This window comes from Cotesia typhae, unplaced genomic scaffold (assembly GCF_013202065.1).
Source record: "Cotesia typhae breed Kobodo isofemale line unplaced genomic scaffold, CoteBio_Ctyphae scaffold_152, whole genome shotgun sequence".
NCBI classification, from domain to species: Eukaryota; Metazoa; Arthropoda; class Insecta; order Hymenoptera; family Braconidae; genus Cotesia; species Cotesia typhae.
In genome coordinates, this window is record NW_027423776.1 from 5,417,786 (window position 1) to 5,432,106 (window position 14,321).

General features: G+C 26.8%; 1 protein-coding gene and 1 long non-coding RNA gene across 2 annotated transcripts in view; one reads left to right on the plus strand and one right to left on the minus strand.

Annotated features, from left to right (window-relative positions):
- Positions 1 to 14,321, minus strand: part of LOC141536162 (uncharacterized) — a 49,492-nt gene that overhangs the window by 14,646 nt on the left and 20,525 nt on the right. The gene's annotated exons all lie outside the window — the stretch shown is intronic.
- On the plus strand, positions 2,355 to 6,704 carry Inx7 (innexin 7). Its single transcript, XM_074255744.1, has 6 exons — positions 2,355 to 2,632; positions 3,088 to 3,178; positions 3,584 to 3,659; positions 3,801 to 3,978; positions 4,677 to 5,211; positions 5,296 to 6,704. Exons 1-6 carry the CDS (start codon positions 2,545 to 2,547, stop codon positions 5,549 to 5,551), a joined length of 1,224 nt encoding a protein of 407 aa, XP_074111845.1. The 5' UTR covers positions 2,355 to 2,544; the 3' UTR covers positions 5,552 to 6,704.

The following is a 14,321-nucleotide window of genomic DNA, read 5'->3' on the forward strand; positions in this document are numbered from 1 at the left end:
TTTATTATATTAGTAAAAGATTATCGTTGTAAATTTTTATTTGTCTAAATTTTTTTTCGAGTCAAAAAAATTAACTTTAAGAACAATTTTTTTTTGTGAACATATCGATTTTTTTTTGCCATGTACTGTATTTTAAAATTTTTATTTGTGACTTGTATAGAAATAAATAACATTACTGTAGTATCTGGTAGCCCCAATAGAGAGTACAATATATATAAAAAAAAATAAATAAATAAGTCAAGTTTGTTTATCTACTTGAGAAGATGTTAGTCAATTTATTGATTGTGATATACGTGTATTACTCATGATAATTTTTAAATAATGCTTGAAAAAAATTTTAATAATTAAATGAGAAAATAAGTTAAAAAATCTTTTGAATTTTGGTCTAATAAAAATTAAATTTTATATTTCAAAAGTTAAAAGTTTTCATCTCTTTATTTTTTATCACATAACTTTTGAATCAAAACCGGTATCACTTATCAGAAGAAATCACACCTCTAAATCTAAATCTCGAAAATTCTTTTCTCTTAAATAAAAGTCTCTAGTTTTCAGGTCATTTTTAAAGCTTGATTTTTAGTGACAGAAAAATTTATAAATGTAAATCTCGAGTTTTTCTCGGTTTAGTTACTGTCTTTTTCTGTGAGAAATAAGAAAAGTTACTTGACATTTTACATTTTAAAAGATCACTAGTTTATTTTGAATTTTTTAATAAATTCGTCTGGTATAAAATTAGGAGTCAAATCAAAAAAATAAAAAACTCATCTAAAGTGAAAAAATTTCCATCAGATTACATGATATTAAATTTTTTTAATACAAGTTCTTAGATTTAATATTTAATGTATTGAATTTAGAAACTCGATGACAGTGATGGTATTTTATTTTTAAGTGAATTTTTAAAATAGACTTTACATTTATTAACATTCAATATTATGAAAGATTATTTGTGCGTTGACTTTTAAATAAATAATAAAAATAAAGCGATAAAGTGTAATATTTTTATTACACTACACATTAAATAAATTATTGTTATCAAGGCTCTAAGAAATTTTTAGTCATCTCTGAATTAAGTACTTTAATTTATAATTTTATGTAATACAACTACAAACTACAGAGTAAATAAAATATTTTTATTGGTGAGTATGTGAACAACATTATCAAAATCCGTGATCATTAATCAACAATAATTGATTAGTTAATAATGAGATTATTACAAAAAACGTGGTAAGATATTGAGAAAACAAGATTGTACAAATAAGATGATTTATTGGATAGTAAACTAAATATTTATGTAGACAAAAAGTTAATTCTGTGGCACTGAATCGGCGCTTATCATTTACGTAATACAAAATGAAAAAAAAATAGAAAAAGAGAAACTTGTCGGATGTGGTATAAAATTTTGAGAATATAATAATATAAGTAAATCGTGGAGGTGATAACGAAAAATACGGTTATTCCAAGATCATTCTTATTATATTAAATGAAAGTAGGAAAAATATGTTTTATCATCATGTACTTAAGATAAAAAAATATATTTGTGTTGATTTATGTCAGACGGAATTAAATCGAGTTTATTAATCTATTATTTATAATGACCAATTTGTCATTAATTACTTATTGTTTGACGACTTAATATAAGATTATTATTTTTTGTTTTGAAATAAAGTGTTCTTATTTTAATTTTACTTTCGATTATTCATTATTTTAATGCGTATACGTGAGTAATTAGTGATGACGAATGATTATTAATTAGTTCAGATTAGTTGATAATTTTTTATAGAATTAATGAACGTATTTTTTTATCTTTGTAATACGTAGTTTGATTATTCATAAATGATTAAAAAATTTTTGATTACGTACATTAAAAAAATTAATAATTAAAGTTTTGAAAGTCCTTATTTTATTTAGAAATTATTTTTTGTGTGTTAAGCAAAATTTTTTCAGTTTTCATATCGCTTTTAAAAAATTTTCAATCCATCTTAAAGAATATTGAGTTAAAAAAATGAAAACTCATAAAAAAGATATTTAAAAATAATAATAATTAAAATAATTGAAGTTTTTTAAATCTTCATTTTTGTTTTTAAAAATATTTTCTGCGTTAAACTAATTTTATTATTACTATTAAAAATTTTTGAATCAATTTTAAAAAAAAATAAAAAATTTAACTGAAATCTAAATATTTGTGAAAATATAAGCGCAAAAATAAATTTAATAAGCGAAGATTCTTATTCAGTTGTTTATCTATTGTTATCAGGAGCTATCTAAAGGAATAAAACAAAAAAGAAGGCTTCGTAATGTTATCCCTCCCAATCCATCATTTATATTATATTTCTTCTAGTAAAAGACGTGTTTGGTTGTATCTTGCACAACCCGCGTAAGTATAGATACACAGTTAAGTTAAATTTTTAGTGATAAGAATACGACCGTTTTATTAAAGACTTTAACAGTCAGTGGGAACTCACGCGAGCTTAGATCCAGGTCTACCAAAATTGTTTGTTGTTAACAATAAATACATATTTGTTTGCTTGTGTACACATAGAAAAAAAAATGGCTTCCATTCTCGGAACATTTTCCGTTCTCAAGGATCATCTCAAGTTGAAATACACCGAGGACAACGCAGTGATCGACAATATTGGTGAATTTTAATTAAATTTAAAAAATTTTCTTACGTAATCAATAGAATTTAAATTTAATTACTAAGTTTAAACTTTTTCAAAAAATATAACACATGTGTAAATAATAATATGTGTTTACGCACGGTATTGGTTTTGGTTGCGATGATTACACAATGTACCTAACTGTATAATATGTTTAAGTATATTATTTCTATTCGCAGCCAAGTCACGACCTACTTAAAACAATTAATTCAGAATTGGAATTGATTAGAAAAATACGACACATGAGTTCAATTAACCGGCTTGATATAAGTTCGAGGTTCTATTCCAATGCCGTGGGAATTATTATTTCATTTTATTTCATCAATTATAATTTATAATAATAATTAGTAACAATTATTGCTATTTTTTTGTTTAATCAAAACTTTTTTTATTAATCTTAATTTTTAATTTTTTTTGCCTTCTTTTTTTTCAGTTTTTCGGCTTCACTATCGTGCTACTTTTTTAATACTTGTCAGTGGTTCCTTACTTGTTTCTGCACGGCAATTTTTTGGCGAACATATTAAGTGTGTGATTTCTTTTTTTACTTAAATTTATTTTTAATAAAAATTTAGACATTTTAATAAATTTAGAAACAATTTTTTTAAAAATTTGAATTTTTGGAAGAATTTTGAATGAAAAATTTTAGATAAAAAAATTTTATATGATTGAAAAAAAAAATTTTTAATTTTTGAATTTTAAAGTTATTTTATTGAGATTGAAAAATAAGTTTGGAAGTTAATTAAGAATAAATATTCCACAATTTTTAATAAAAGATATCAAGGATATGCTAAAAATAATGAAAAATAAATTTCCTTGAATTAATTATTATTTACTCGGTAAAAGTCACTAAAAAATAAATTTGAGATCAAAGTATAAGTTAAATTGAAACAATTGACCAATAAAAATCCGTAATTGTTATTTTTTAAAAGATGTATCATTGACAAAGGATCGTTACCGAGCAATGTGGTGGATACGTTTTGTTTTTTCACGTCGACGTACACTGTTGTAAGTATGACTGATAATTAGTATGTTAAAAGTTTACGATCAGTAACTGTGACAAAGTCATTAAAATCTATAAGTATAAATAAAAATGTTTGTTTATTATTTATCGGTTCTGTTCTCTTTATAGCTGTTTTTGTTTTACAGTCTAAGCACATGAATAAAACACTAGTCGAACTGGGACACATACCTCACCCAGGTGTTGGACCATTCACCAAAGACGATGAAATCACGCACCACGTTTATTATCAGTGGGTTCCGTTTGTGTTATTTTTCCAAGCGCTGCTTTTTTATATTCCGCGTTATCTTTGGAGAAACGCAGAAGGTACTATTGTAAAAATTCACTATTTTTATGTCTGATCAAATTAGATTTTTATTCTATAGACATTCAATGTGTTCTATTCATGGTATTTTTATTTTAAGCGAAATAATACCGATTGGAGTTTTAATAATTCAGGAGTGATTCAATTGTTATCTGAACATGATTCATTTTCAATTAGTTTTTTATTGATTGTACTGACAAAAATTATTCATGACAAATTCACCGGATATTATAATTTATCGTTTAACCAAATTTATTGTTTACTGTTATGACTACCTCGATATTTATAGAAATGATTTTTAAGCTAAAAAAAATTTTTTTTTTAATTTCAAATGTTCTAAATCATTTTTTTTTATGTTTTTTCAGAAGTCAAAATTTTTTATTCAAAAATTTTCATAAAAAATTATAAAGTTCATAGTTATAAAAGATTTTATTGTTGATTTTTAAAAATCCAGTGTTTGAATTATTTTGAAAAAAAATTTTTTGAATTTTTAAAATCAATTAAATGTGAAAAAATTTTTTTATATGGCCAATTTTCATGTCTTTATATATTTTTTTAGACTTGTCAGGTAATATTGGAAAATTTTTTCATGGGTAGGTTTTAAGTTTATAAAAATTTGTAAAATTATTTGGATTAATTTTGGAGTAAAAATCCAAAGTTCCAAGCATCAAAAATTCAAATTCAATTTTCGAAATTTCAGGTGGTCGAATGAAGGCACTGGTCTCAGGCCTCCACCTAGCGACTTTAGCCCTCCACGAGGAGAAAACAGAGCTAGAGGGTGGAAGAACGATACCCTCAAAACGGGACCGGGACGAGAAAATCCAGCAGATAAGAAACGCATTTTTGAACCGGCTGCACATAAACCGCCCCTGGGCGTACTACATGAGTTTTTGCGAGTTAATAAATTTCACGAACGTACTCGCGCAAATTTACATAACGGATGCATTTCTGGGTGGCGCATTCCTGGATCTAGGTCTCACGACGACACAATTCGAGCACTCGCCGGGTGATAAAATGACACCACTCGATATTGTATTTCCCAAGGTAACGAAGTGTACATTTCACAAATACGGTCCCTCCGGAACGATCCAGCAACATGACGCACTCTGCGTTATGGCACTCAACATCATTAATGAAAAAATCTACATTTTTCTATGGTTTTGGTTCATCATATTAGTTATCGTCACGGGCCTTGGCCTCGTCTGGCGGATGCTAACCATGTTATTACACTCAAGGTAATTTACTTATGTTCATTTACATTTTTTATTAATTTTAGTCATTAAATTAATATCATCTATCATGTTGATTTTTATTTATAGAAGCATCGCGTTCAATCGTTACATATTTTCCGTAGCCTGTCCCGGAAAATACAACCCCTGGAATGTTCTGAAACTGACCCACGATTACTACTACGGAGACTGGCTCTTCCTCTACTACCTTGCCAAAAATTTGGACAACTATGTCTTCAAAGAACTTTTAGAAAAGCTGGCCTATGATTTGGAGGAAAGAAAAGCTGAACGGTTGAGACAGTTGAAGAGTTTGTCACCTGAACATGAACCTCTCAAACAAGCTTAAATAAATACTTAAGTTGAGAATGGTCAAAATTATTTTTGCACACCTTGAACGCGATGCGTTGGTGTACTCTTTTGGTGTTTTGTTTAAATCTAGTCTTTTGCATTTATTTTTTTTAGTTATACAGAATAATGAGATGTTGTAATTATGCAGAAAGTTTTGGAAATTCTAGCTTAAATATTGTAGATATAAAAAAAATCACAAAAGAAATTTTTTGGAGAGAATTCAATTCTCTATCGCAGTTATACTTATCATTTTTTCGATATCTTTGATATTTCGTCCAGAATATCAATTTTAAATTAAAGACATAGTCCTTTGCGTAATACATTACGCGAATTCTAGCGGAACTGAGTTAATTTAGAATTGAAATTTTGACTCAGAGATTATACATCAAAAATATTAAAAAATCATAAGATACTTTTTTTTTACAGGATTGAATTTTCCATCAAAGTTGTTTATGTAATATTTGAATAGATTTTTATATGATATATTTTTATGACTTTAATAAGTAAATTCTAATTTTGTGTACATTCTATTAAGGATTATTGTATTATTTTTTGTGTAATTTTCACGAAGAATTTTTATTTTTATAATATTAGTCTTTTATTTCTACGAATAATTTTTGTATAGTATTATTATTATTATTATTTTTATGATTATCTACTGTATCCGCGAGCTGTCAACTGTATAAGTACTGTCGTTGAAAGAGATTATACAAGATTATACAAGTTCGATAAGTGACTCGCGAGGAATTTTCAGTTGCATGACTTGACTGCTACAGGAAATTGTACTTATAAGTCGGATAACTTTTATGTAGCCTGTACTGAGAACGTCGAAATGGGCTGGGAAAAGTTCTGCAGGCATATAAGTATAAGTATTTATAAGAATAATTTTAAAAATTAGTTTGTAATGAATAAAGTTTTTTCAATTTTAACGATTTTCATTAGTAAAATTTTGACATAAAAAAATTATTGATGTGAACATTTGTTGGAAAAAAAATAAAATTCTCTTGTAGAATAGTAAAATTAATGTAAAATTGACAATAAAATTTAAAGTAAAAATAAATTTCTAATAAATTTCTAGTGTCGCGATATAAAGCGTGTGATCACAAGAAAACGGTATTCCTTATATTGCGCAAGCATCCGTAGTATTATAGTACACACCATTTCTATATACTCCGTACTACATACTATTTACTATAGACTATTCATATGTTCTTCTATAAATACATATACTACAAATACTACGATTACTCCTTCCATGGCACTCGATCCTTTCATTTCATTTAATTAAATATAATTTTTATTTTACTAACTCGTAGACTTGAAAGTCTATATCGCAAGACTCGTGCCAGTACTCGGATTACAAACATTAATACCAACATCGATGTATATTAATATATTGAACTTCGCTCAGTATGTGGAGAGTTTTATTAATTTTATTTAATAGTATCATCGTATCTATATCGGTGTATTTATCACACCAAACGAATGCTGGTTATTTATTATTTTTATCATCAATCATTATTCATTTTCATTATCATGAGTTTTATTTTTGGAGAGCGGTTATATAATTTGTATTTTTTTATAAATCAACTTTTTACTATTAATTAATCTACTAAAACATGAAAACTACAATTTAATTTTATAAGAATTTTTTTAAATCTAATTTTTGATAATCAAAAAAAATTATTTAGTGTCAAAGATGTTAAGTTTAAATTTTATTAAATAAGATTCGGCAAAAAAAATTTGGCATATAAAATTAGTTAAATCTAAAATTTATTTAAAATAAAATAAAATTTTATTTAAATTATTTTAATATAAAATTTATTTAAATCTAAGAACTCTGATAAGTACTCGGATTAAAATCCAGATTCACTCCAGAATTATCTCGAGATCACTTCGTTGAAAAAAAACTCTAGATTCATTCCATACGCGGAGTGTTTGATTACTTCATTCCGGTACTTTGAGTGATGGGAATGAATGCGAAGTAAAATTCACTCCCGATTTTTTTAAATTTATTTTTTTTTCAAAAATTGAATAAGTAATTTAATAATAAAACAAAAAAATACATGGGAAATTTTTTTAGTTTTGGCATTGACATAAAAATGACAACCCAATTTAAAATTCTTATATATAAATAAATTTAATTATACCACTATTAATGATTATTTATTATAATGATATGGAATGAAAAAAACATCTCGATAAATAAGAGTATTGCACAACAAATTTAGTATTTAGCATAAGCAAATTTTATCTGATTAATATCAACTGGAGATTTGAAAATAAGAGTTTAAAAATTGATTCGTCACGGCTATTTATGTTTAATGTATGCAGAACGCTAAGTGATAATCGAGTGAAACAATTTAGCAAACTAAATACAATAAAAATCACATGTACATGTATAAAATAAAATAAATATAAGAAGAGTGAGTGAGTTGAATCCCTTACAAGACACTTGTTAGGGCACTTGACACGGTTATATTAGTGTCATTAGTCAGTAGTGAATCCTCTATACATAAAACGTACATAATAGGAAGTGTTTCATTGATGCATTTTGTATTCCCACTTATAACTGTTATGTGTATACACGTGATGATGAGTATTGCGTGACTGGAGGCATGCGTGAGCTTAAATATATTTGTTTATCACGAGAAAAGTAATATAATGTCAAGTTTTAAATAACGTGTTCTGTACCAAGTGTCTTTGACTCTTTACTCAATTATTGTTTGAAAGAAAACTTTGAGAGCAAATACTCATGACTAACCACGCAAGAAATATCAATTAATTGAGTTTTTAAATAGAATTTTTATCAATTATCACTTTTAACAATTAAAAAAAATTTTTTTTTTGTTCAATTACTAGATTTTCTTTATTATATTTCTGATTTAATCGAAAGACTATTTTAAATAATTAGAATTTTATGCTGATAGTTATACAGTGGATTACTTCAATTGAAATTTTGTATTTTTATTACTAAAATTAATGAAAAAATTATTAGTTAAAAATTTTGGCAATACGAGATATGACGTACATAGATGTCGTCAGTAACTGCGCGTAATTTAAATTTTAACATTCCTTTTTTTTAATTGTAACTTAAATTAAAATTTTAAACGTGTTGTAGCCAATTAAAAAATTCTCTCATTCATTAAAAAAAAAATTAAATAATTTACTTCAGGAATTTTCATTGATTAATTTTTCATTGAAGTGAATAAAAGTCGAAGAAAATAAATTAAACAACTCAGCGAATTATTTACAGAGCATTGATTGTTTAATTGAAAGAATGATTGATAATGAAATCATCGACTGTTGTCGGGAATAAAATAAAAGTCAATTCAAGGTGTAATGAGATATTAAATAAAGCTGGTTATTGAGCCGAGATATGATGATAGACGGTTTAGTAACGAGTTATATGTAATCTAGTGGCTAGTTTATAGAAGTGTTAAAAAATGGTCGCTTTAAATCATTCGAGCACTTAATATAATGCATAATTCTCATTTCTATTCGTCCGCTCTATCTTACCCTGAATTATGCCACTGGTTATTTCATTGACTTCTTGCTTTCAACAGTCACAGCAATAGCAATAGCAGGTCTATAATCTAGCGTATGTCGTGTATTAATAATAATATTCGTATATACATACGTTATATATATATGAGGAGTAATTATTTATAATACATGCATAATGGGGTATTAAGGTACCCGAGTGTATGAAAGCATCGTTGCTGATTAACGAGCACAACGCCTCCGCTGATTGCTCGGCACCCGATTTAATAACGACCTCGTCCTGCATATTCTCTGTTACTCTGTACTGTCGTTTACATACAAACCGACCGCTGGAGCGAATCGGAATTATTGTCCGGCGGAACTCAGATTACATGATCTCGGAAACGAGAGAGCTCACTTTGTTTTATTATAAATTATAATGCTGTAAGTGATACTCTGACCTTTTTGTCATTTTCATTTTTTAAGCGATATCAGGTTTATGGCTTTCAATGTCATTGTTATTGATGTAGAAAATTTTAACTTTAAATCAACAAATTTTAAACAATTATCTTCAAATTTATTAAGTAAAAGATAATTTTCTTAATTGATTCATATTTATTGGACTTAAAAAAATTTTTTTAATAAAAATATATTCATTCAGGTTTAATTTTTTATCCAAAAATTTTTTTTTAAGTTTTTAAAAAATTTTTAATCATTTTATTTCTGATACGAAACTTTGGGTTGTAATTTTTTTTTTTAATTCAATCAATATAAACTCTAAAAATATTTTTAATAGATGATAAAAATAAAAATTTTTTCCCAAGGAAAGTCAATGTATATTTTTATAAAAATTTTAATAAATTTTTACTGCATTGATAACTTGTTAAAAAATTTTTTTATGTGGCCATATATGACTAATTATTATATAAAGGCACATATGAACATATCAGAAAAATTTTTTACTAGTAATTTTCAGTCGGAAAAAAAAACTATCGAATATTTATTTTTAATTATTCTATGGGATTTATCAAAGTAAATTATTCCATTTGTTAAATAGAATTTCGTCCAAAAAAAAAAAAAAAAAAAAAAAAAAACATTTTTTTCTCAGCTGTGTCAAGATAACAAGACGTCTAATAAGAATAACTAAGAGGACCCTATACTATGAATACCCGTGACTTAAGCCACGTAAACAGTTCCATCATAAAAAATATAAAAAAGGTCGTTTAGTTAACAAAGTTTCAAACAAAACTAATGTACTGATAAAAAACAAATACTATGCATCATTCCATGCTTATCTTCAGAATTTTTACAAAGTAAAAGATGAAACAAAATCAAGAATAGAAATAAAGAAAATGACGCGTGGTTGCATCAGCGAGAGAAAATTTGAAAAATGAGCGATACCACAGACCATGACGCGCGTGTTGATTCATCTCGTCATTGTGTCAAACGTTTCTTTCTTTGTATCCTCTATCCTGTTAAATCTACGACTTCCGGAGATACTTAAAATACTGCTGGAATTAAAATAGAAGCAAAGGGCTGAAATAAGTTTTAAGTTGTAGGCGACCAGAAAAACGTGACAGAAAACAGAAGGCATAACAGAAATTTTTAATTTTAAAGACGTAACGTCATTTCCGACGGCTGTAAACTCCATATACGTATACATTACAGTTCGAAAGGAAATCTGGAAGCCAGCTGGTTTTATAAAATATTATCTTTCATTTTTTTGGTACTTGACATTCCAGTTCAATTTGACTCGTTGCTTTGCTTCAAATCTGGTAAATAAATATTATTGAATACAGTACGCAGCTTATATTACGGCTACTGAGCTTTAGAATAAATCTCGAGGCTCGAGGCTATATATTTTATGATTTCATATTGTGGACGTAAATTTCAGGTACTTGAGTACTATGTCATCTGGAAAATGTTCAAAGGGCTTTCATTTGAAATTTGGAAAGTATTTGGATAAACTTGAGATAACCGCAATCGGATTTTGTAACTGCGAGTTCGTAGTTAATGTAATTTTTTTTTATTTACCATGAATATATTCTGACAATTAAAAGAAAAATTATTAGCATAAAAAAAAAAAAGATTAAATACTTCAACAAAGATCAGAAAATTTTTTTTCAACTTTGACATTAACCTTGATATAATTTAAATTTAATTTTAAGACTGAGATTTTTTTAAATTATTTTTTTATGAATATGAATATATTTTTACAATTAAAAAAATTTTTAGTAGAACGATCATTAATTATTTAATAAATTAATACGAATATATTTAAATAAAATTCCGTAATTAAAAAAAAAAAAATTTCAACAATCATTCATCAAATAAATAAATATAATTTAATTATAATTCAATTGATATCAATTCAAGCATTTATCAGTAAAATATCTTATTACTCTTCTTCCATTAACCCCCTGCTTGAAATACGAGGGTGAAATAAATGAGAAGTCTTAATCATCAATATCTAAATAAATTTGTGAAGACATCCCGCCATTAAATAAAATGATCGAAGTTTCTAAAAGTTGTAGATTAAACTACACCGAAATAAAGTGACCCGACAATAGCAGCCTATTTTATTTATTATATTTAGAAACTAAATTAAATCCATGTCACATTTTAGATTTATAGTACCATACTATGACGAGGGTTAACCAGGATATCTAATTATTCTCGGACTAACTAATTAATTCAATATCCTAAAAATTACGCTTAAAGTTCCGAGTGGGAGGTGTGATGGCAAACAAAAAATTTCTTTAGAAAATTTTTATAATTTTTTTACAACATTATTGTTAAGCACGCGTATTGCCAACAAACAATTATATCTCCGTCTATTAATTTCATTTGATTTATGAAAAGTATCACGGAAATTCATATGTATATTTATTATTTATTCAAACGATAGAGAATAAATGTACAACAGTTTTATCAAATATTAGCTCAGCGATTGAATGTAAATTAATATAATGTACTATTATAATAAATATTGTGTAAATTCAATGGCGCCACTTTTTTTTTTATCTTGCATTGTGGTGAATAAAAAAATAAAAAGCTTTGTTTTTAAAATTACGTGACTTATCGATACAGTAGGTAATGTCAATTCAATTTTCTTAGTTTTTACAAAAATAAAATAGAAACTTTTATTTGAAAGATTTTAGATAGCATTGGATTTCATTGAAAGTCATTTCATGCAAACATAGATACTACGCTGAAAATAATACCTCGTACTTGACGTGTATCACTCGACAAATTTGACTTTCTATGTTATCGGTTCTATTCGATAAGGCGACACGTAACCCATAAAAAAAAAAAACCCAGTAGTAATTTTTACTTTTATTTCATCAGAAACGTGCGTCTAGTTTTGAGAATTATGTAAATTATTGAAGAATCCAGTCATGTGAATCTCCATTTATTTTTTTTTTATTTTTATTATTGTCATTAGCATTCGGCATTTATATTCTTTTCGCTCCTATCTCTACTTCTATTCGCTGGCTGAAGGGTATTATAAAGTATGTATGTATTATATATACATGTATACATAATATGGGTTAAGTGATGGCAGTAGTGATTACGAATAATGACGACGGAGGAAGGACAAGATGTGGATAATATAAGAAGAATCTAATATAATAATATAATATAATATAACTAAATAAAAAAAAAAAGAGAATGACGTAGCAGTTGTCATTATTCATAACTCATAATTGAGCTTGGGCATCCTCAGTGCCTCTCAACTCATGTCAATCAACTTTGAGAAGCTAAGGATGAAGATGAAGAATGGGTTAATCATTGAATACTTGTTGATTGTTGATCAAAGATATTAATGTTAGATATTTTAGAGCGTGAGTTTGGAGTCAGAGGAAGAATCTAACAGGGAATTTTCTATATATTTTTATTTATACTAGAGAAGAAATTATATAACTGGTTTCATGTGTGGTATGTAGTGGTACGTGATTCGGCATACGTGGTCTATGGTTCAATGACAGAGTGACCATGAGAAAGCCCGGAAGAATCCCAAAAATTCTTTTTTATGGCAAGATTAATGTCCCTTGAAATTAACTTGTTGCTGTTTTTGTTGCTTTGGAAATTAATTGACCGGAGGGATTAATATAGGTGTTATTTTGAGTTTATTGTCTATTAAATTTTAGTAGATCGTAAATTGGCTTTTATTTTAAAATCTTTTCAATTGAAATTGACTTTGTTTATTTTTTTTTTATTATTAAAATATTTTAAGATTAAATTTTTAATTTTTTATCTAATATTTTTAAAATATTTTAATAAAATTGGAAAAATTTCTTTGTCGAATTAAGAAGAAAAATTTTTAAACTGATACATTTTTCCCTATAAATTTTATTCAATTCAAGGTAACAAGTCAATTTTTATTCATCTATGAGTCAGTTTGATCGAAAGTTACTTTTTAAGACAACTAATTTTGTAAAGAAAATTAGATAAGATTTTTTTTTGCCTAGATTAAATTACTCCAAATTTTTTTTAATGTATCAAAAGTTTAATACTTATTAATTGAATTATTGCAATTAAAATTAAATTTCATGTACATAAAAAATTCCACTTCCCTTTCAATGTAAGCCAACTAAGACAAAAAATTCAAAATTATTAATCATCGATTATTTGACAACTGACACCATAAATCTTCCAGACCGAATCCTATCAAATATTGACCAACGATTTCAGTCTATTTGTAATGTTCCTTCATATAATATACATATATATTCCTACACTAGTAGAGGACAATAATATACCATTCAAATAAAGCAATGTAAATTTATCCATTGTTTATTTACTGTCAACAATCGACGTGAGATGTGAGTAATAATTACTATAATACAAGTATTAATATATAGTGAGTATAAAATAATATACCGCAGTGTTAAAATAACAGTTTGCTGACCAGACCTGGAGTGTAAGCGGCGCCCATATGTGTCAAATAAATTTCCAAATGTCATTTCGAAAATAGAAGGGAAAAGTCAAGACCCGAAAGACTCACAAAGAAAAAACTAAACGATCTTTCTGATGCAACCGGGTACGTGACTTAAGTCACAAGTCACAGGTTTTCATGGGGCCCTCCTACTCGTACTTCTTATTCTCTTGACGCAGCTAAGAAAAATGTTTTTTCTTTTTTTTAGGCTGTTTCAAGTCTGGGAATGGAAGGTCTGGTGCATCTGGAATCCGGAGGGTCTGGTTTGTAGCTTAGGTCTCTATTTCTGAGTTTGTATGGCTGTAGAGTATCCGAATAATACATACCGACCGTTTTCGGTTTTGGG